General features: G+C 47.9%; 1 protein-coding gene across 2 annotated transcripts in view; it reads left to right on the top strand.

The window, feature by feature from the left end:
* The window catches only part of LOC149434319 (contactin-4-like), a 126,181-nt gene extending 103,727 nt beyond the window's left edge, over window positions 1-22,454 (top strand). The window contains exons 18-22 of one of the 2 annotated variants that reach the window (XM_089663821.1): window positions 3,563-3,678; window positions 3,769-3,955; window positions 9,406-9,518; window positions 11,884-12,052; window positions 18,846-22,454. In XM_089663821.1, coding sequence (XP_089519947.1) covers window positions 3,563-3,678; window positions 3,769-3,955; window positions 9,406-9,518; window positions 11,884-12,052; window positions 18,846-18,946 — 686 coding nt within the window. In that variant the 3' untranslated portion in view covers window positions 18,947-22,454. Of the gene's footprint in view, window positions 1-3,562; window positions 3,679-3,768; window positions 3,956-9,405; window positions 9,519-11,883; window positions 12,064-18,845 lie in introns of both variants that reach the window. The other variant, XM_089663822.1, reaches the window with a different exon arrangement.
* The last annotated feature ends 196 nt before the right edge of the window (window positions 22,455-22,650 follow it).

The following is a 22,650-nucleotide window of genomic DNA, read 5'->3' as shown; positions in this document are numbered from 1 at the left end:
GTAGGTTCCCAAACAGATCGAATTTTGTGCATGAGAGGAAAGATCCAATCCAACAGCCGTCACCATCCACCCAAATAGATTGGCCTCTCACCGGAAGTTGTGACCTCCCAAAGTGACGGTCAGTATAAGTAGTATGGTATATCCTCTAGGCAACAGTGGATCCAAGATAGAAATCCCCTCCAGAACAATAAAATTGCTTCTCCAACTTCAATGAACTTCCAAATAATAAAATCTCCCATCAAATGTCAGAAGAACAGAAGAGAAGAAAGGCGACTCAGAGTGTAGTATCTAAAATTATTATCAATAGATTTATTTAGGTTCTGCGTACATGAATAAATATAACAGCCAGAATGGTAAAAAAAAAAGAGTGTTTTCAAACCAACAAGATGGCTGTCCCTCCAGAGCACGATGACAGCGTGGCTCCACCCTACGTGTTTCGTCATCAAAAAAGACATTGTCAGGGGCATTGGTTAGCTTCATTTTATTGTAGTGTGAATGTGGGGGGATTGGGGGGGAAATTGTGTTAGGAGGGGGGATTGCGGTGGATTTGTGCTAGTAGGGGGGATTGGGAGGGGCTGTGCATAGGGGGGAAGATTTGGGTGAGGTGGAAGGATTTGTGCTGTGGAGGGATTTAGGGGGATTTGTGCTAGTAGGGGGGATTGGGGTGGATTTGTGCTAGTAGGGGGGATTGGGAGGGGCTGTGCATAGGGGGGGAGAATTGGGTGAGGAGGAAGGATTTGTGCTGTGGAGGGATTTAGGGGGATTTGTGCTAGTAGGGGGGATTGGGGTGGATTTGTGCTAGTAGGGGGGATTGGGAGGGGCTGTGCATAGGGGGAGATTCGGGTGAGGAGGAAGGATTTGTGCTGTGGAGGGATTTAGGGGGATTTGTGTTAGGAGGAGTGAAGTAGAACTACAGGTGAATTATTTTTTTTTTTTGGGGGGGTGCAAGTAGCTGGTCTTGCCTAGGGTGCAACATATTCTAGCACTGGCCCTGGATACCGGCTCCGGGTTGCCCCCGTGTCCCAGATGCCTACCAAGGGGCACTTGATGTCACCTTATGGGGTTTTTGCTCAGTGTCAGACTACTTGCATATCAACCAGAGGCGGACTGACCATTTGGAAACTCAGGAACTGCCCAAGGGCCCGGGGTCAGTAGGGGGCCCCATGAGATGCCCCTGGTACCTTTTTCATAGGCTTTTTTGAGTTTGAGCGAGGACACAGGGGCCCCATGATCCCCTATTGCCCGGGGGCCCCATGAGTTACCAGTCCGCCCCTGATATCAACCCAGGGGTGCTCAACCTATTCAGGACTGACCATTTGGAAACTCAGGAACTGCCCAAGGGCCCGGGGTCAGTAGGGGGCCCCATGAGATGCCCCTGGTACCTTTTTCATAGGCTTTTTTGAGTTTGAGCGAGGACACAGGGGCCCCATGATCCCCTATTGCCCGGGGGCCCCATGAGTTACCAGTCCGCCCCTGATATCAACCCAGGGGTGCTCAACCTATGGGCCACATGTGGCCCTCGGAGCCCTCTGCTGGCCCTTGACCTCAGACCAGGGAAGCACACTTCTATCATATCCTTTGGTGCACCCAGACTCCCAAGGCAGGAGTTTTGTTGTGCGTTCAAAAAGTGCATCTGACCCGCGAGATATAACAGAAGTCTATGACAAAGCGCAACTAACCCGCAGGAAATCCGCAGGAAATCCGCAGGAGCTCCACCTCAGCGCATCACTCTGAAAGCAGCCTTGTCGGGGGCTCAGGACAGAAGGGTTTGTTTACATTTGCGGTTTGGTGCAGGGGGGGGGTAAAACCCCAGAGTTGAGACGCGTTTCAACCACTGGTTTAGTGTCGGGTCACAACAGTGACCCCACCCCATGCTCCAGGGGGCCCTTGCGGCCTCCCTGTCACTTGCTGTTTTACACTTGGACAGGAGGGGCGGCGTATTCAGGAACCAATGCCCTCCATTTTCCTCCTGCAACCAATGAAATCTGGCTTCTCCTCCTCTCCTCCATTCCGTGGCCGCAGGAGGAAAATGTTCATTTCAGTTCATTGTGGCCCCTTCAGAAGGCTGAGGGCCCCGGACTAACCCTTCTTCTGCATCCTCCTGAGGAAGTGGGTAGCAATCCCTGTGAGGGAGACTATGAAGGACAGAATTGTTACATTGTTAGTCTGGCTGAAAAAAAACACAAAAGTCCATCCAGTTCAACCACAAAAATTCAGAATTATACGTCTGATTCCCCCCCCCCCCCAATATTAACCTCTGCTTTGTGGTTTTCTGTGGGGCATTTCTGGTGGGGATACAAGGCTTTGGTATTATGGGTAGGATGTGGAGCCCTGTATGATGGGGGGGGGGGTTGTGTATATTGGGGGGGTGTATCTAGTTTTCCAGTTGTGTATATTGGGGGGGTGTATCTAGTTGTGTATATTGGGGGGGCAGTGTATCAAGTTGTGTATAACAGGGGTGGGGCAATGTATCTAGTTGTGTATATTGGGGGGGTGTATCTAGTTGTGTATATAGGGGGGGTGTATCTAGTTGTGTATATTGGGGGGGTGTATCTAGTTGTGTGTAATGGGGGGGCTGTATCTAGTTGTGTATAATGGGGGGGTGGTGTATCTAGTTGTGTATATTGGGGGGGGTGTATCTAGTTGTGTATAATGGGGGGGTATCTAGTTGTGTGTAATGGGGGGGGGTATCTAGTTGTGTATATTGGGGGGTGTATCTAGTTGTGTATAATGGGGGGGTGGTGTATCTAGTTGTGTATATTGGGGGGGTGTATCTAGTTGTGTATATTGGGGGGGTGTATCTAGTTGTGTGTAATGGGGGGGGCTGTATCTAGTTTTGTATATTGGGGGGGTGTATCTAGTTGTGTATAATGGGGGGGCGGTGTATCTAGTTGTGTATATTGGGGGGGGTATCTAGTTGTGTATATTGGGGGGGGGGTGTATCTAGTTGTGTATAATGGAGGGGGTGTATCTAGTTGTGTATATTGGGGGGGTGTATCTAGTTGTGTATAATGGGGGGGCGGTGTATCTAGTTGTGTATATTGGGGGGGTGTATCTAGTTGTGTGTAATGGGGGGGCTGTATCTAGTTTTGTATATTGGGGGGGTGTATCTAGTTGTGTATAATGGGGGGGCGGTGTATCTAGTTGTGTATATTGGGGGGGGTATCTAGTTGTGTATATTGGGGGGGGGTGTATCTAGTTGTGTATAATGGAGGGGGTGTATCTAGTTGTGTATATTGGGGGGGTGTATCTAGTTGTGTATAATGGGGGGGCGGTGTATCTAGTTGTGTATATTGGGGGGGGTATCTAGTTGTGTATATTGGGGGGAGTGTGTATCTAGTTGTGTATAATGGGGGGCGTATCTAGTTGTGTATAATGGGGGGGTGTATCTAGTTGTGTATAATGGGGGGGGGCTGTACCTAGTTGTGTATAATGGGGGGGGGGCAGTGGTAATGTTGGTAGGAATATTGGTCTTGGCCCCCCTCTGTAGGCTCAGCTCTGCATTCTCACCAACTAACAATTCCCAATCTGAGTGACTTATATTTATGTATCTCTTGTGTAGAGCCAAGTCGGGCCCCTGCGGGGGTGGTGGCCCGGAGCCTGACTGCCTGGGACATCGAGGTGTCATGGATACCGGTACCGAGTAGCCTCAGCAAAGGGAGAATCCAGGGATATGAGGTGAACACATTGACCCAGTTTTACCGCCCACCAACCAATCCCAACCATTTGCCCATCATTGACACCCGTGACCCTTCACTTCTCACCCAGGTTCGATTTTGGAAGCAGAACGAGAAGGAGCAGAGCGCCCGCAAACTCCGAACTCTGGGAAACCAAACTTCTACCAAACTGAGCCATCTCCAGGGCCACACGCTCTATTACCTGAATGTGCGGGCGTACAACAGCGCAGGCACCGGCCCCGCCAGCCCTACCGCCAATGTGACCACCAGGAAACCACGTGAGTGATCCAACACCAAACTGGCCTTCCTTTCTGGGAGGTTTCTATGTTCTGAAAGGTTTCATGTTCTGGGAGGTTCCATGTTCTCGGAGCTTCCATGTTCTGAAAGTTTCTATGTTCTGGAAGGTTCCATGTTCTTGGAGGTTTCATGTTCCTGGAGGCCTCATGTTCTGGGAGGTTCCATGTTTTGGAAGGTTCCATGTTTTGGAAGGTTCCGTGTTCTTGCAGGTTTCATGCTCTTGGAGGTCCCATGTTCTGGGAGGTTCCATGTTCTGAAAGGTTTCATGTTCTGGGAGGTTCCATATTCTTGGAGGTTTCATGTTCTTGGAGGTCCCATATTTTGGAAAGTACCATGTTCTTGGAGGTCCCATGTTCTGGAAGGTTCCATATTCTTGGAGGTTCCGTGTTCTTGAAGGCTTTATGTTCTGGGAGGTTCCGTGTTCTGGAAGGCTCCATGTTCTGGGAGGTCACATGTTCTGGAAAGTTCCATGTTCTTGGAGGCTTCATGATCTGGGAGTTTCCATGTTCCGGAAGGTTCCATCTTCTGGAAGGCTCCATGTTCTGAGAGGTTCCATGTTCCGGAAGGTTCCATGCCTTTACTTCCAGGGCCATAGATGATTCTAGATCTGAATTATTTTTTACTTGTTAATTGCTGAGGTTCTGTTATTGCAGAGCAGAGGAGCCGATACTGAGCCGGAAACAACAGCTCATTTCCCACACACTCGGGATACACACTCGGGATACACACTCGGGATACACACTCGGGATACACACTCGGGATACACACTCGGGATACACACTCAGGATGTACACTCGGGACGCACACTCGGGATACACACTCGGGATGTACACTCGGGACGCACACTCGGGATATACACTCGGGATACACACTCAGGATACACACACAGGATGTACACTCTGGATACACACTCTGGATACACACTCGGGATACACACTCGGGATACACACTCGGGATACACACTCGGGATACACACTCGGGATACACACTCGGGATACACACTCGGGATATACACTCGGGATACACACTCGGGATACACACTCGGGATACACACTCGGGATATACACTCGGGATATACACTCGGGATACACACTCTGCATACACACTCGGGATACACACTCGGGATACACACTCGGGATATACACTCTGGATACACACTCTGCATACACACTCGGGATACACACTCAGGATGTACACTCAGCATACACACTCAGGATACACACTCGGGATACACACTCGGGATACACACTCGGGATGTACACTCGGGATACACACTCGGGATACACACTCTGGATACACACTCTGGATACACACTCTTGATACACACTCTGGATACACACTCAGGATGTACACTCAGGATGTACACTCAGGATACACACTCTGGATACACACTCAGGATGTACACTCGGGATACACACTCGGGATACACACTCGGGATACACACTCGGGATACACACTCGGGATACACACTCGGGATACACACTCGGGATACACACTCGGGATGTACACTCGGGATGTACACTCGGGATACACACTCGGGATGTACACTCGGGATACACACTCGGGATACACACTCTGGATACACACTCTGGATACACACTCTTGATACACACTCTGGATACACACTCAGGATGTACACTCAGGATGTACACTCAGGATACACACTCTGGATACACACTCAGGATGTACACTCGGGATACACACTCGGGATACACACTCGGGATACACACTCGGGATACACACTCGGGATACACACTCGGGATACACACTCGGGATACACACTCAGGATACATGCTCAGTGTGTAGTCCTCCCGTCTGTAGTATATCAGGTGTAGTCCTCCAGTCTGTAGTATGAGGTGTAGTCCTCCAGTCTGTAGTATATGAGGTGTAGTCCTCCAGTCTGTAGTATATGAGGTGTAGTCCTCCGGTCTGTAGTATATCAGGTGTAGTCCTCCAGTCTGTAGTATATGAGGTGTAGTCCTCCAGTGTGTAGTATATCAGGTGTAGTCCTCCAGTGTGTAGTATATCAGGTGTAGTCCTCCAGTCTGTAGTATATCAGGTGTAGTCCTCCAGTCTGTAGTATATCAGGTGTAGTCCTCCAGTGTGTAGTATATGAGGTGTAGTCCTCCAGTATGTAGTATATCAGGTGTAGTCCTCCAGTGTGTAGTATATCAGGTGTAGTCCTCCAGTCTGTAGTATATCAGGTGTAGTCCTCCAGTCTGTAGTATATCAGGTGTAGTCCTCCAGTCTGTAGTATATGAGGTGTAGTCCTCCAGTGTGTAGTATATGAGGTGTAGTCCTCCAGTGTGTAGTATATGAGGTGTAGTCCTCCAGTGTGTAGTATATGAGGTGTAGTCCTCCAGTCTGTAGTATATCAGGTGTAGTCCTCCGGTGTGTAGTATATCAGGTGTAGTCCTCCGGTGTGTAGTATATGAGGTGTAGTCCTCCAGTCTGTAGTATATCAGGTGTAGTCCTCCAGTCTGTAGTATATGAGGTGTAGTCCTCCAGTGTGTAGTATATGAGGTGTAGTCCTCCAGTCTGTAGTATTTGAGGTGTAGTCCTCCAGTGTGTAGTATATCAGGTGTAGTCCTCCAGTCTGTATTATATCAGGTGTAGTCCTCCAGTCTGTAGTATATCAGGTGTAGTCCTCCAGTCTGTAGTATATGAGGTGTAGTCCTCCAGTCTGTATTATATCAGGTGTAGTCCTCCAGTCTGTAGTATATCAGGTGTAGTCCTCCAGTCTGTAGTATATCAGGTGTAGTCCTCCGGTGTGTAGTATATCAGGTGTAGTCCTCCAGTCTGTAGTATATCAGGTGTAGTCCTCCAGTCTGTAGTATATCAGGTGTAGTCCTCCGGTCTGTAGTATATCAGGTGTAGTCCTCCAGTCTGTAGTATATGAGGTGTAGTCCTCCAGTCTGTATTATATCAGGTGTAGTCCTCCAGTGTGTAGTATATCAGGTGTAGTCCTCCAGTGTGTAGTATATCAGGTGTAGTCCTACAGTGTGTAGTATATCAGGTGTAGTCCTCCAGTCTGTAGTATATGAGGTGTAGTCCTCCAGTGTGTAGTATATGAGGTGTAGTCCTCCAGTCTGTAGTATATGAGGTGTAGTCCTCCAGTGTGTAGTATATCAGGTGTAGTCCTCCAGTCTGTAGTATATCAGGTGTAGTCCTCCAGTCTGTATTATATCAGGTGTAGTCCTCCGGTCTGTATTATATCAGGTGTAGTCCTCCAGTCTGTAGTATATCAGGTGTAGTCCTCCAGTCTGTAGTATATGAGGTGTAGTCCTCCGGTGTGTAGTATATCAGGTGTAGTCCTCCAGTCTGTAGTATATGAGGTGTAGTCCTCCGGTGTGTAGTATATGAGGTGTAGTCCTCCGGTGTGTAGTATATGAGGTGTAGTCCTCCGGTCTGTAGTATATGAGGTGTAGTCCTCCGGTGTGTAGTATATGAGGTGTAGTCCTCCGGTCTGTAGTATATCAGGTGTAGTCCTCCGGTCTGTAGTATATCAGGTGTAGTCCTCCGGTCTGTAGTATATCAGGTGTAGTCCTCCGGTCTGTAGTATATGAGGTGTAGTCCTCCAGTCTGTAGTATATGAGGTGTAGTCCTCCAGTGTGTAGTATATCAGGTGTAGTCCTCCGGTCTGTAGTATATGAGGTGTAGTCCTCCAGTCTGTAGTATATGAGGTGTAGTCCTCCAGTGTGTAGTATATGAGGTGTAGTCCTCCAGTCTGTAGTATATGAGGTGTATTCCTCCAGTGTGTAGTATATCAGGTGTAGTCCTCCAGTGTGTAGTATATGAGGTGTAGTCCTCCAGTGTGTAGTATATGAGGTGTAGTCCTCCAGTGTGTAGTATATGAGGTGTAGTCCTCCAGTGTGTAGTATATCAGGTGTAGTCCTCCAGTCTGTATTATATCAGGTGTAGTCCTCCGGTCTGTATTATATCAGGTGTAGTCCTCCGGTCTGTAGTATATGAGGTGTAGTCCTCCAGTCTGTAGTATATGAGGTGTAGTCCTCCAGTCTGTAGTATATGAGGTGTAGTCCTCCAGTCTGTAGTATATGAGGTGTAGTCCTCCAGTGTGTAGTATATCAGGTGTAGTCCTCCAGTCTGTAGTATATGAGGTGTAGTCCTCCAGTCTGTAGTATATCAGGTGTAGTCCTCCAGTCTGTAGTATATCAGGTGTAGTCCTCCAGTCTGTAGTATATGAGGTGTAGTCCTCCAGTCTGTAGTATATCAGGTGTAGTCCTCCGGTGTGTAGTATATCAGGTGTAGTCCTCCAGTCTGTAGTATATGAGGTGTAGTCCTCCAGTCTGTAGTATATCAGGTGTAGTCCTCCAGTCTGTAGTATATCAGGTGTAGTCCTCCAGTCTGTAGTATATGAGGTGTAGTCCTCCAGTCTGTAGTATATGAGGTGTAGTCCTCCGTGTGTAGTATATCAGGTGTAGTCCTCCGGTCTGTAGTATATGAGGTGTAGTCCTCCAGTCTGTAGTATATGAGGTGTAGTCCTCCAGTGTGTAGTATATGAGGTGTAGTCCTCCAGTGTGTAGTATATCAGGTGTAGTCCTCCAGTCTGTAGTATATGAGGTGTAGTCCTCCAGTGTGTAGTATATCAGGTGTAGTCCTCCAGTCTGTAGTATATGAGGTGTAGTCCTCCAGTGTGTAGTATATCAGGTGTAGTCCTCCAGTCTGTATTATATCAGGTGTAGTCCTCCAGTCTGTAGTATATGAGGTGTAGTCCTCCGGTGTGTAGTATATGAGGTGTAGTCCTCCGGTCTGTAGTATATGAGGTGTAGTCCTCCGGTGTGTAGTATATCAGGTGTAGTCCTCCGGTCTGTAGTATATGAGGTGTAGTCCTCCAGTCTGTAGTATATGAGGTGTAGTCCTCCAGTCTGTAGTATATGAGGTGTAGTCCTCCAGTGTGTAGTATATCAGGTGTAGTCCTCCGGTCTGTAGTATATGAGGTGTAGTCCTCCAGTCTGTAGTATATGAGGTGTAGTCCTCCAGTGTGTAGTATATCAGGTGTAGTCCTCCAGTGTGTAGTATATGAGGTGTAGTCCTCCGGTGTGTAGTATATCAGGTGTATTCCTCCAGTGTGTAGTATATCAGGTGTAGTCCTCCAGTGTGTAGTATATGAGGTGTAGTCCTCCGGTGTGTAGTATATCAGGTGTAGTCCTCCAGTCTGTAGTATATCAGGTGTAGTCCTCCAGTGTGTAGTATATGAGGTGTAGTCCTCCGGTGTGTAGTATATCAGGTGTAGTCCTCCAGTGTGTAGTATATCAGGTGCTGGCCTCCAGGAACCCCTCCCCTACTCATTGCCATGCAGCAAACAACAGAACAAGAGCCGCACACTGACGGCCTCACTCCATGTAGGTCCAAATTCGGCAAAATCATGTCTGTGACTCTGTTTTCTCTGAGACTTTCCTCTCTGTTGCAGCCCCAAGCCAGCCGCCTGGAAACATCGTCTGGAACTCTTCCAACTCCAAAATTATCCTGAACTGGGATCAGGTGACCGCGCAGGAGGACGAGTCCGAGGTGAAAGGTTACCGGGTAAGTGGGGGCGTTAATCTCCTCCTGGAATGACTTTCTCCGAGTGGTCAGCCTTGCCAGAGAGAGATTTTTAGGCCACATTCAACGCGTGAAGTTTTTTTCCTCCACAAAACGGTGGTCACCTGCACACAGACTCCGCCTCCCGGCTTCATGAGTGTGAATGGAACAGGTAAAAGATGGCTTCGGCTCCTGGTCTCCACCTGTAGGGATGTGTTTCAACCTTTTCGGGGCCTAATCGTATCTTCATCGACTCTACCATTGAATGGTTCTCTACAGTTGGAGAACCGGAGCTGAAGCCATCTTCTACCTATTCCAAGGAGTGTGTTGTAGTCTACTAGAGCCTGACAAACCGATTCTGTCTGTCCTGCACCATTCTATTCACATGCTTGTAGCAAGGGGTTAGGAGGGTGATGGAGAACCTTCCTCCATGTTTCCCAATTAACTCATTGGGTGCCAAGTCTGGGTCACATAAGAGGATTACCCCTGGGGTGGGTTCTTCAGGCTACGCTAGGCAACTCTGTCAGGGTCATTCTCCTGCCCGTAGGGTACCTTTACTTTTGTGCCGTTGGGACAAGGCCAAGGCTGCCATGGGGGACTCCTCAACCCCAATGCGAGCCTCTAACATAAGAGATGACCGATACACATGCTTGTAGCAAGGGGCTGGGCGGGTGATGGAGAACCTTCCTCCATGTTTCCCAATTATATCATTGGGTGCCAAGTCTGGGTCACATAAGAGGATTACCCCTGGGGTGGGTTCTTCAGGCTACGCTAGGCACCTCTGTCACGGTCACTTTCCTGCCCATAGGGTACCTTTACTTTCGTGCCGTTGGGACAAGGCCAAGGCTGCCATGGGGGACTCCTCAACCCCAATGTGAGCCTCTAACATAAGAGATGACCGATACACATGCTTGTAGCAAGGGGTTGGGCAGGTGATGGTGAACCTTCCTCCATGTTTCCCAATTATATCATTGGGTGTCAAGTCTGGGTCACATAAGAGGATTACCTCTGGGGTGGGTTCTTCAGGCTACGCTAGGCAACTCTGTCAGGGTCACTCTCCTGCCCACAGGGTACCTTTACTTTTGTGTTGGGAGAAGGCCAAGGCTGCCATGGGGGACTCCTCAACCCCAATGCGAGCCTCTAACATAAGAGATGACCGATACACAATGTACCATAACTGTTCTCCAGTTGGCTCTCGGGTCCCCGTGTAAATGGACATCTTTCCTCTGTAGCATACAATTAGGTGGGCAGTGCCGAATACTGACCACACCTACCTGTTCAGCGTTTTTCACCACTGATACCAGTAGAGGAATGGGACCCCGTTCTGCACCTAGCACAGGCTCCACTTGACTGTAACTCTTGAACTTCTGCACCTCTGTACAGGACGGGGACCACTGCTCTGTTGCTATAGGAGACATAACACGACATAGGGAGTGCCAACAATATCTCCCTCACGGCTAGAGACACTTCCACCTATACCAGGTACACGCTATTGACAGGCTTGCTGGCTGACTGTACCTTTGCTGCCCATGGCAACCACATGTGTGACTAATGTTAGGATGATTCTTAACATGTGGACTCCATGTGCTAGTGACCCAGACCGAACACTCAAGGTCGAACTGCGTCGGGTACTTGCATTGCAGCTCTTTGAAGGACTCCAGACCAGGCAGAAGGCAAAGTTTAACCCTTTACTCAATAAAAGTGCAAAACATGACAAAGTCCCATATACAGGAACAGTCTTTGTTCCTAAGTCCCTAATCCTACTCAGACGGGAGATCTGTCCTTGCACTACCCACTCGCAGGAATGCACACCAATCCCGGGAGCCAGGGTCTTAAATAGACTCTGCCTGACCCAAGATGGCTGCCGGAGTCATATGAGGTGGCAGCATCCAACCGGATAGCTTCTCCAGTGACCCAAGAAACCATAGAGGTGTTCCTCCTGACTTCCTCTCCTTCTGCAGTGCCGCTGCGGTTGAGCGCCACCATCAGTGAAGAAAGGAGACTGCACTTGCCTACATGCAAACGAAATTGCCCATAACAGGTTTATGATCAATGATCTCCCTTACTTTGTGAACTCTACATAATATATTAAGGAAAAGGAATCCCCGTAGTTTACCTCTCTCCAAATTTCTGCAACATTTTTTATTGTGCGTCTGGGCACCACTGCATGCTCCTTTCAGATGATTCCATGCACTGCAAAACCCTCCTCATGCTTCAGTTTGTGTGAAGGAGACTGCACTAGACTCCTGAGGGGCGGGGCTTAAACTGAGGAACACAGCCTAAGATTTTCATAGGTTCAGATGCTTGTCCAATCACACTTTTTTTGGGTCACTTTTACTCACTGTGACTTCGTTTATTATTGTTGTAGGTCTTCTATCGGTGGAACCGCCAGGCTGGAGCCACCATGATCGAGACAAATCAGACCTCAGTGGAACTGTCCCTTCCCTACGATGAGGATTACGTCATTGAGATCCGACCAATCAGTGATGGAGGAGAGGGCAGAAGCAGTGAACCAATCCGCATTCCTCGGATATCCAGTGAGTGGTCGGTGAGAAATTGCAAAAAAAAATAAATGTTTGGACGCATTTTAATTTTATTGACAATTTAGGCCACATTGATGCCCTGGAATGTGTCTATGACCCCTGGATTGTGGGCGGACCTGGGTCATACATCGCCATGGAGATTGGTGCTGGCATACTTAGGAATTTCTAAATTGGTCTCCTGTCTCTGCCCTGTCTTCTTTCTGGGTTTCTCAGTATCTCAGGGTCTCCAGTCCCTGGCTCCCCCTTTATCTCAGGGTCTCCAGTCCCTGGCTGCCCCTTTATCTTAGGGTCTCCAGTCCCTGGCTCCCCCTTTATCTCAGGGTCTCCAGTCCCTGGCTCCCCCTTTATCTCAGGGTCTCCAGTCCCTGGCTCCCCCTTTATCTCAGGGTCTCCAGTCCCTGGCTCCCCCTTTATCTCAGGGTCTCTAGTCTCTGGGTCTCCCCATATCTCAGGTTCTCCAGTCTCTGTCTCCCCCTATATCTCAGGGTCTCCAGTCCCTAGCTCCACCTTTATCTCAGGGTCTCCAGTCCCTGGCTCCCCCTTTATCTCAGGGTCTCCAGTGTCTGTGTCTTCCCTGTGGTATATTTAGGTTTTGTGCTGCCCTAGGCAACACAAAATTGGCCCCCACTTCCCCCAGAGAGAGCCTGATATTGACCAACACCCCCCTGAAAAATGCCGCCCTAGGCACATGCTTTGTATGCCTTGTGGTAAATACGCCCCTGTAACTTCCCATATCTCAGGGTCTCCAGACTCTGTCTCTCCCTATATCTCAGGGTCTCCAGTCCCTGGCTCCACCTTTATCTCAGGGTCTCTAGTCTCTGGGTCTCCCTATATCTCATGGTCTCCACATATCTCAGGGTCTCCAGTCTCTGGGTTTTCTCATATCTCAGGGTCTCCAGTCTCTGGGTCTCCCCTATCTCAGGGTTTCCAGTCTCTGGGTCTCCCCATATCTCGGGGGCTCCAGTCTCCCCATATCTCAGGGTCTGAGATATGGGTCTCTGTCTCAGACAGTCTCTGGGTCTCCCCTTATCTCAGGGTCTCCAGTTCTGGGTCTCCCCATATCTCAGGGTTTCCAGTCTCTGGTTCTCCCTATATCTCGGGGGCTCCAGTCTCTGAGTCTCCCCATATCTCAGGGTCTCCAGTTCTAGGTCTCCCCATATCTCAGGGGCTCCATTATCTGAGTCTCCCTATATCTCAGGGTCGGGGTCTGAGATATGGGTCTCTGTCTCAGACAGTCTTTGGGTCTCCCCATATCTCAGGGTCTCCAGTTCTGGGTCTCCCCATATCTCAGGGTCTCCAGTTCTGGGTCTCCCCATATCTCAGGGGCTCCAATTCTGGGTCTCTCCATATCTCAGGGTCTCCAGTTCTGGGTCTCCCCATATCTCAGGGGCTCCAGTTCTGGGTCTCCCCATATCTCAGGGGCTCCAGTTCTGGGTCTCCCCATATATCAGGGGCTCCAGTTCTGGGTCTCCCCATATCTCCAGCCACTCCAACTCTGAGGCAGGGGATGTGTTTAAAAGACTTGTGTTCCTCTACACTCCTCTCTTGTCTCCCAGGTTGCTGAAGCATGTTTTCCACGGTTGCGAGCCATTGCACACATAGCAAATCAAACTTTCAAGGAAAAGAAAGGCAGCCGTTCACCTTAAGAAACCGGAAGTAACATGATGCACATGACAACCCCACCTAGTGCCAAACCTGCTCTAACATGTTTCATTTAATTGTAGTCATAGGATTAGGCTCCTTGGCAGAAGTGAAACGCGTTAGTACGGGTTTGGCAGCCTGTGTCAGCCAGTGGCAGCTGCATGGGAGAGGAGGGAACACTCTAACAATGACTGGGAATTCCACAACCTCACCCATAGGCTCCCATGTCCCAGCCATTGTTGGCTTTCCCTCCTCTCCCCTGCAGCCACTGCTGGCTGACACAGGGGAGCTGGATCATGTGACTGGACCCGAATGGGTTTATACTAGTACAGCTGTGCTGAAAAGTTTGCACACCCCGGCAGAAATGGTGAAATTTTGGCATTGATATTGAAAATCTGAGGGATCCTGCCAGAAAACTGTCTTTTTGAAGGATAGTGATGACATAACGCCATTTACGATCACATGGTTGTTTGGCTCCTTTATAAATCCTAATGATAACAGAAAATCACCCACATGGCCCCGATCAGAAGTCTCCGCCCCTAGATCAGAATTCTCCGCCCCCAGATCAGAAGTCTCCACCCCTTGGAATGTTCAGCCTTGGCACAGACACACAAGGTGACACACGGAGGGTACAATGGCCATTAAAGGGTTAATTTTCCACATCTGTGGCTTTTCACATTGCAATCAGTGTCAGTGTATAAATTGTGAGTTTGTTGGCTCTCACATGGAGGCACCGAGCGGGCTAGATACTGAGTCATGGGGAGCAGACAAGAACTGTCAAAAGACCTGCGTAAAAAGGGAATGGAATTTTATAAAGATGGAAAAGGATCTGAAAAGATATCCAAAGCCTTGAATAGGCCGGTCCGTACTGTTCAATCACTTATTAAGAAATGGAAAATTCGGGGATCTCTTGACAACAAGCCAAGGTCAAGCAGACCAAGAAAGATGGCAGCCTCAACTGCCATAAGAACTGTTTGGAATACAAAAGAAAACCCCCCACAGGTGACCTCAGGAGAAATCCAGGCTACTCTGGAAAAAGACGATGTGGTTGTTGCAAGGATCACAATACGTTGATACTTGAACAAAAATGAGCTGCATGGTGGAGTTGCCAGAAAGAAGCTTTTACTGCACCAATGCCACAAAAAAGCCTGGTTACAATATGGCCGACAGCACCTTGACACGCCTCACCGGGCCTATTTTGTGGCAAACTCAGGATTGTTAACCCCCCCATTCAGTCTTAAAGGGAAAGAGGGTGGCACGTGAAGGAAAATGGATCCAACAACAGTACATTTTCTGCAGAAGAATAATATCATTCACAGACGTTCCTCCAGCCTAGAGTTTATTATTTGCCAGAAGACAACAACATGAAAAATAAAATGTACGACTGATACGTGTTGATGCCTGCGCCTTGTAACGACAGCGAAGTTCCTGTATCCAAAAACAGCATCCTCAAAAACGCAAAATCGCAGGCTGCCTGACGTTTCCTGGACCCCTCCTGTGGGTGACTCTTCCACCATGCTGTGTAGATGATGAACACAACAAAAATGCAATTCTAGTTTTCTTCCGTGTTCGGGATTGTAGGAACATATACATCAGGAAATGCAGGTTTAGGCATCATTCCATCCACCATGACGGTATTCTTCCATCCACCATGACGGTATTCTTCCATCCACCATGACGGTATTCTTCCATCCACCATGACGGTATTCTTCCATCCACCATGACGGTATTCTTCCATCCACCATGACGGTATTCTTCCATCCACCATGACGGTATTCTTCCATCCACCATGACGGTATTCTTCCATCCACCATGACGGTATTCTTCCATCCACCATGACGGTATTCTTCGCACCCGAAGGGTCAAGTCCCGAATAGGAAGCCTTCCCGCTTCTCAATGATCAAAAATGTCGGCAAACCACACATTGGAAGCCATCAGGAGGAGGAGAATTGTTCTTGGTGTACATTTTCTCAGACGCATTTATTATTTGTATACAAATGTTTTCATCTGTTGTTCGATCTGCTGTGTACTTTTCTCATGCCGATAGTCCTTTTTTAATATGGATGGCTACCCAGTGAAAGGACTTAAATGTTGAACTCCTGGCCTTCTTTGTACTTGTTACAATGTGAGCCAATATACAGGATGAAGCTGAATTCTTTTCATATTTGTTTCATTTTTGTATATTTTTATTTTCATGTATACGAGGTGGCAGGGCTTTTATTTCTCAGAGAATGGGTGCAGGACTGCCCCTTTTATGAGTCACCCCTGCCTCTGCCCCCTACCCACCTCTGAGCACCGTACCATGGTTCCACTCCCTACCCACCTCTGAGCACTGTCCCTTGGTTCCACTCCCTACCCACCTCTGAGCACTGTCCCTTGTTTCCACCCCCTACCCACCTCCGAGCACCGTCCCTTGGTTCCACCCCCTACCCACCTTCGAGCATTGTCCCTTGGTTCCACCCCCTACCCACCTCCTGAGCACCGTCCCTTGGTTCTACCCCCTATCCGCCTCGGAGCAACGTCCCTTGGTTCCACCCCCTACCCACCTCCGAGCACCATCCCTTGGTTCCACCCCCTACCCACCTCTGAGCATTGTCCCTTGGTTCCACCCCCTACCCACCTCCGAGCACCGTCCCTTGGTTCCACCCCTTACCCACCTCCGAGCACCGTCCCTTGGTTCCACCCCCTACCCACCTCTGAGCATTGTCCCTTGGTTCCACCCCCTACCCACCTCCGAGCACCGTCCCTTGGTTCCACCCCCTACCCACCTCTGAGCATTGTCCCTTGGTTCCACCCCCTACCCACCTCCGAGCACCGTCCCTTGGTTCCACCCCCTACCCACCTCCGAGCATCGTCCCTTGGTTCCACCCCTTACCCACCTCCGAGCACCGTCCCTTGGTTCCACCCCCTACCCACCTCCGAACACCGTCCCTTGGTTCCACCCCCTACCCACTTCCGAGCATCATCCCTTGGTTCCACCTCCCAGTACCGCCCCCTTTTAGAGAATTCGGAACCAAGTATTATATTGCTGTGCTAAGTAATTTGGAATTTATTAAAGATAAAGCAGTAGAATATATCCCCTGCAGCCAGCAACAATAGGGGTCAGTAGTAAGGGACCCAGAGTTCAGGGGTCAGTAGTAAGGGATGCAGAGCTCAGGGGTCAGTAGTAAGGGATGCAGAGCTCAGGGGTCAGTAGTAAGGGATCCAGAGTTTAGGGGTCAGTAGTAAGGGACCCAGAGTTCAGGGGTCAGTAGCAGATGATGCTCAGTTCAGGGGTCAGTAGTAGATGACGCAGAGTTCAGGGGTAAGTAGTAAGGGACCCATAATTCAGGGGTCAGTAGTAAGGGGCCCAGAGTTCAGGGGTCAGTAGTAAGGGACCCATAATTCAGGGGTCAGTAGTAAGGGGCCCAGAGTTCAGGGGTCAGTAGTAAGGGACCCAGAGTTCAGGGGTCAGTAGTAAGGGACCCAGAGTTCAGGGGTCAGTAGTAGATGACGCAGAGTTCAGGGGTAAGTAGTAAGGGACCCATAATTCAGGGGTCAGTAGTAAGGGGCCCAGAGTTCAGGGGTCAGTAGTAAGGGACCCAGAGTTCAGGGGTCAGTAGTAAGGGACCCAGAGTTCAGGGGTCAGTAGTAAGGGACCCAGAGTTCAGGGGTCAGTAGTAAGGGACCCAGAGTTCAGGGGTCAGTAGCAAACGATGCACAGTTCAGGGGTCAGTAGCAGATGACGCACAGTTCAGGGGTCAGTAGTAAGGGACCCAGAATTCAGGGGTCAGTAGTAAGGGACCCAGAGTTCAGGGGTCAGTAGTAAGGGACCCAGAGTCCAGGGGTCAGTAGCAGATGACGCAGAGTTCAGGGGTCAGTAGCAGATGATGCACAGTTCAGGGGTCAGTAGCAGATGACGCAGAGTTCAGGGGTCAGTAGTAAGGGACCCAGAGTTCAGGGGTCAGTAGTAAGGGACCCAGAGTTCAGGGGTCAGTAGTAAGGGACCCAGAGTTCAGGGGTCAGTAGTAAGGGACCCAGAGTTCAGGGGTCAGTAGTAAGGGACCCAGAGCTCAGGGGTCTGTAGTAAGGGACCCAGAGCTCAGGGGTCAGTAGTAGATGACGCACAGTTCAGGGGTCAGTAGCAGATGACGCACAGTTCAGGGGTCAGTAGTAAATGACGCAGAGTTCAGAGGTCATTAGTAAGGGACGCAAAGTTCAGGGGTCAGTAGCAGAGGACACACAGTTCAAGGGTCAGTAGCAGATGACACAGAGTTCAGGGGTCAGTAGCAGATGACGCACAGTTCAAGGGTCAGTAGCAGATGACTCAGAGTTCAGGGGTCAGTAGTAAGTGAACCTCTATCCCACAGTACAGCCACCACATGGCCCTCCCCCGCACAGCTTACCACTATCCATGGTGGTTCATTCCTCAGCACGGGCTCTCTTCCTCCTTTCCCTGGGTAGGCAGGGCTAGCAAGGGAAGGAGGACTTTGATTGGCTACTGCTAAAGCCTATCAGAGTTCTCCTCGCCCTGGAAACAGGGACCCGCCCCATAGCAGATCCTTGCCATGGCTGCAAGTGACAACCACAGAGTGACAACCACAGAGTGACAACCACAGAGTGACAACCACAGAGTGACAATCGCAGCTGCAGAAAAGACAGAGACTCCAATGGCATTCTCCTATGTTGTGCAATGTGTGGGCTTCCCCCTTGGGGTCCATGGCCACGGCACACATTGCACCCACGGAGGATATGCCACTGGTCCTGCACCTGTTGGGTCACCATAAGTAGTAGAGACTTCTTTTATACCATTTATTCTTCATCTAGTTCTGATCCGGGTTCTAGTGCCAGGTGGGCCATAGGTGAGCAGACTTCGTAGATGTGAGATCCGACATCCTTCAGATCAGTATTCTTCTGCTGATACATCTCTGTGATTGTTGCCTTCAATTTGTTGTGACAGGCATATGCACGGTAATTTACCTTCCCGGGGGTAAACGAGGACAATTATAGATCAATCACAAAAAGATTGTCTAGGATATAGAAAACACTTTTCAGAGCAATCACTTACTTGAGATTTTGATAATGAGCGATGTTCTGCTTGTTTACATCACCAGCGGATGGCTTCTCCTCCGTAAAAACAGCTTTTCTCCATTTTGCTGTCTTCCAGATGCCTACGCACAAGGATCAGGTGCTTCCACGTCAAACGCCTGCACTTTATCTGCCATCAGCACCTTAATGATCTCCCTCACCGCGCGCTCCAGTTTATGACCTCGAGCCTGCCAGATCCCCCAGAGACTCCCTATTTACTCTCGGACGGTGGACCGCGATTATCCTCCACACAGCGATGGCTCCGTAGGAATATCCGGAGATAGCCCTCAGCTTATTGAGCTTCCTCCTCTCCTCTCCTAGGGGAGGATTCTTATGCACTGACGACATCTGGAATACGATGTTACCAAAGCAGTTTACATGCCGTATATGCATATTTTTTATTATTAATATCTAGTGTTTTATAGAGTTTTTTAAGGTTAACATGATGTAGATATCTACGTTTTTTGCTGTAAAATGCTGCAGGTGTCATTCAAATCTTTTCTGTCCTTCCTCTCCTTATGTAACGATTAATTACCCAGGACTGTAATATTTTATAGATTGTAATCTATTTCTATGTCACATATCCTGAACCCAACCATTGGCGTCACAAGACCAATCCTCAACGCCATTTTCTGGACCTTTGAAGAAGTCGGCGTAGGCTGGAATGGGGTATGGGGACAAGACTTTTTTGGAAATGGACTTTGGAGGGTCTTGGTAATTCAAAAGAAAACAAAAAACATGTTTTTTTTGGAAAGGTCTTAAGTTTGTCATCTTTGGCTGGTTGTTTTACTCATGGGTTTTATGACATTTGACTGGTATGAAGCCCCTAATTTTTGTTATTCCGTAATCTTGGCTTACACCAGACGTTTCTATTTTCATTCCAGAAAGAGTGTCTTTGGACTGTCAGGTGATGACATCAAGTGGTGTTCCAGGACATACTGGACCCAAGATTATAACTGATATAGGTGAGGTGTCCAGGAGATACTGGATCCAAGATTATACCTGATATACCTGAGATGGTCCAGAGATACTGGATCCAAGATTATATCTGGTATAGTTGAGGTGGTAAGGAGATGCTGGATCCAAGATTATACCTGAGGTGGTCAGGAGATACCGGATCCTAGATTATACCTGGTATAATGAGGTGGTCAGGAGATACTGGATACTAGATTATACCTGGTATAATGAGGTGGTCAGGAGATACTGGATCCAAAATTATACCTGGTATAATGAGGTGGTCAGGGGATACTGGATCCAAGATTATACCTGAGGTGGTCAGGAGATACTGGATCTTAGATTATACCTGGTATAATGAGATGGTCCAGAGATACTGGATCCAAGATTATACCTGGTATAATTGAGGTGGTCAGGAGATACTGGATCCAAGATTATACTTGGTATAATTGAGGTGGTCAGGGGATACTGGATCCAAGATTATACTTGGTATAATTGAGGTGGTCAGGAGATACTGGATCCAAGATTATACTTGGTATAATTGAGGTGGTCAGGGGATACTGGATCCAAGATTATACTTGGTATAATTGAGGTGGTCAGGGGATACTGGATCCAAGACTATACCTGGTATAATTGAGGTGGCACTGCAAGGGTTCTCAGACTTGATCTTATGCAATTGGTGAGAAGAAGACCTTGTACAGGCTAATAGTGGAAGAGCTCTTGGGTGCATGAAGGGTGAAGAGATGTTTTGGATTTTTCTTTAGGCAGTGAGTAGAAGATGCCCATCTTTTATGGGTCATTCAGCGACAGTCCTCTTTGAGATCTTCTGAATTCATTTTTAGAAATAGGGACACAGAAAGCCTTAAATATTTGATGAACTTTATCTAAAGGTGATATCTTATGAACATTAATTAAGTCTTCATCCTTTATGGACAGAGATGAAAGGAGCTTGATAGTTCCTGAACTCCTATGGAAAACCTCTTACTGATATCCTGTTGAAGACCTGACTTGTTGTAGACTATAGAGGACTTGTAGAGACAATGGTAGTTCTTTTTGCGCAGTGACTTGAAGAAATCCATAATTTCTAAAGGCAGCAAGTGACATTCCAGTCTTGTATGAAGAGTGAATGGTAGCTGGCATCACCTCAAGACAATAAAAATAACTTGTTATGGACATTGGTTTAGGTGGTCTAAGAAACATGCCCTACAGGCAGCGAGTTGAAGACATGACTTTTTGTAGATTACGAAGGTCTTGTTGAGAGTTTGTAGAGGAAATAAAGGTAGTTCTTTTTGGACGGTGAACAGAGGGTATCCTTTATCATCTAAAGCCAGTAAATGGTGTTCCAGTCTTGTGTGAGGAGTGACTAGTAGGCAGTGCCTACTGTTGACCTTGCTTATGGTGGAAATTGTCCAAGGACAATACCCTAAGGTTTGCTATGGACATGCTTATGATTGAAGTTGTCCAAGGACAATACCCTAAGGTTTGTTATGGACATGCTTATGGTTGGCGTTGTCCAAGGACAATACCCTAAGGTTTGTTATGGACATGCTTATGGTTGGCGTTGTCCAAGGACAATACTGTAAGGTTTGTTATGGACATGCTTATGGTTGGCGTTGTCCAAGGACAATACCCTAAGGTTTGTTATGGACATGCTTATGGTTGGCGTTGTCCAAGGACAATACCCTAAGGTTTGTTATGGACATTCTTATGGTTGGCGTTGTCCAAGGACAATACCCTAAGGTTTGCTATGGACATGCTTATGGTTGAAGTTGTCCAAGGACAATACCCTAAGGTTTGTTATGGACATGCTTATGGTTGGCGTTGTCCAAGGACAATACCCTAAGGTTTATTATGGACATGCTTATGGTTGGCGTTGTCCAAGGACAATACCCTAAGGTTTGCTATGGACATGCTTATGGTTGGCGTTGTCCAAGGACAATACCCTAAGGTTTGTTATGGACATGCTTATGGTTGGCGTTGTCCAAGGACAATACCCTAAGGTTTGCTATGGACATGCTTATGGTTGAAGTTGTCCAAGGACAATACCCTAAGGTTTGTTATGGACATTCTTATGGTTGGCGTTGTCCAAGGACAATACCCTAAGGTTTGCTATGGACATGCTTATGGTTGGCGTTGTCCAAGGACAATACCCTAAGGTTTATTATGGACATGCTTATGGTTGGCGTTGTCCAAGGACAATACCCTAAGGTTTGTTATGGACATTGAGTTGGAGTTCTGACTATTTCTAGACTACAAGAGATTGTGATGTTTGTGGTTGAAGAGTAGATAGAGGCCGGACTTCGTATGCTACAAGATCATGGCCCTTTGATGAAGACCAGTTTAAAATAATTACCTTGGAAGCAGAGTTTCCAGTATGTTTATGAGCTTTAGTCAGGATCCCATTTCTATGGGAAATAGGTACTAATAAGGACGAGATATATATATATATTTTTTTTTTTAGGGACCATTAGAAAAGCTTCATGTTCTCACCTTCTAGCAGTTAAGATAGGATATTGGATATTATATAAACCCTGAGTAAGGCTCCCGTTGCAGATGACTCACAAGGCCTTTATTAAGGTCAAAGGTTTCATATAAACATTGGCTTAACTAAGGCAAGGCTGCCGTCCATTTTGTCGTATCCACTCGGAGAAGACAGTTAAGCTATGTTCCTCATCTCATATCTTGGTTGTAAGCAATCAAAATCAATTAAATCCTCTAATATATTTATAAAATATACCCTTAAATAATGAATTTTGTTAAATATCCAAATCAGAGTTTTTAATATATATCTATATTATAGAGACTATATAAAGGTACCTATGGGTGATATAATGTACATTATGCATAGAAGATGGTTTGAAATGAGATATGCATCGGGGTTAATATATAAATGATTGTATGTACGTCGTTTTTTTTTTTTTTTTTCTTCC

Source organism: Staurois parvus, unplaced genomic scaffold (assembly GCF_062004578.1).
Source record: "Staurois parvus isolate SC_StPar_1 unplaced genomic scaffold, SC_StPar_1.0 ptg001778l, whole genome shotgun sequence".
Taxonomy (NCBI): domain Eukaryota; kingdom Metazoa; phylum Chordata; class Amphibia; order Anura; family Ranidae; genus Staurois; species Staurois parvus.
This window is presented reverse-complemented; position numbering and strand designations above follow the sequence as displayed.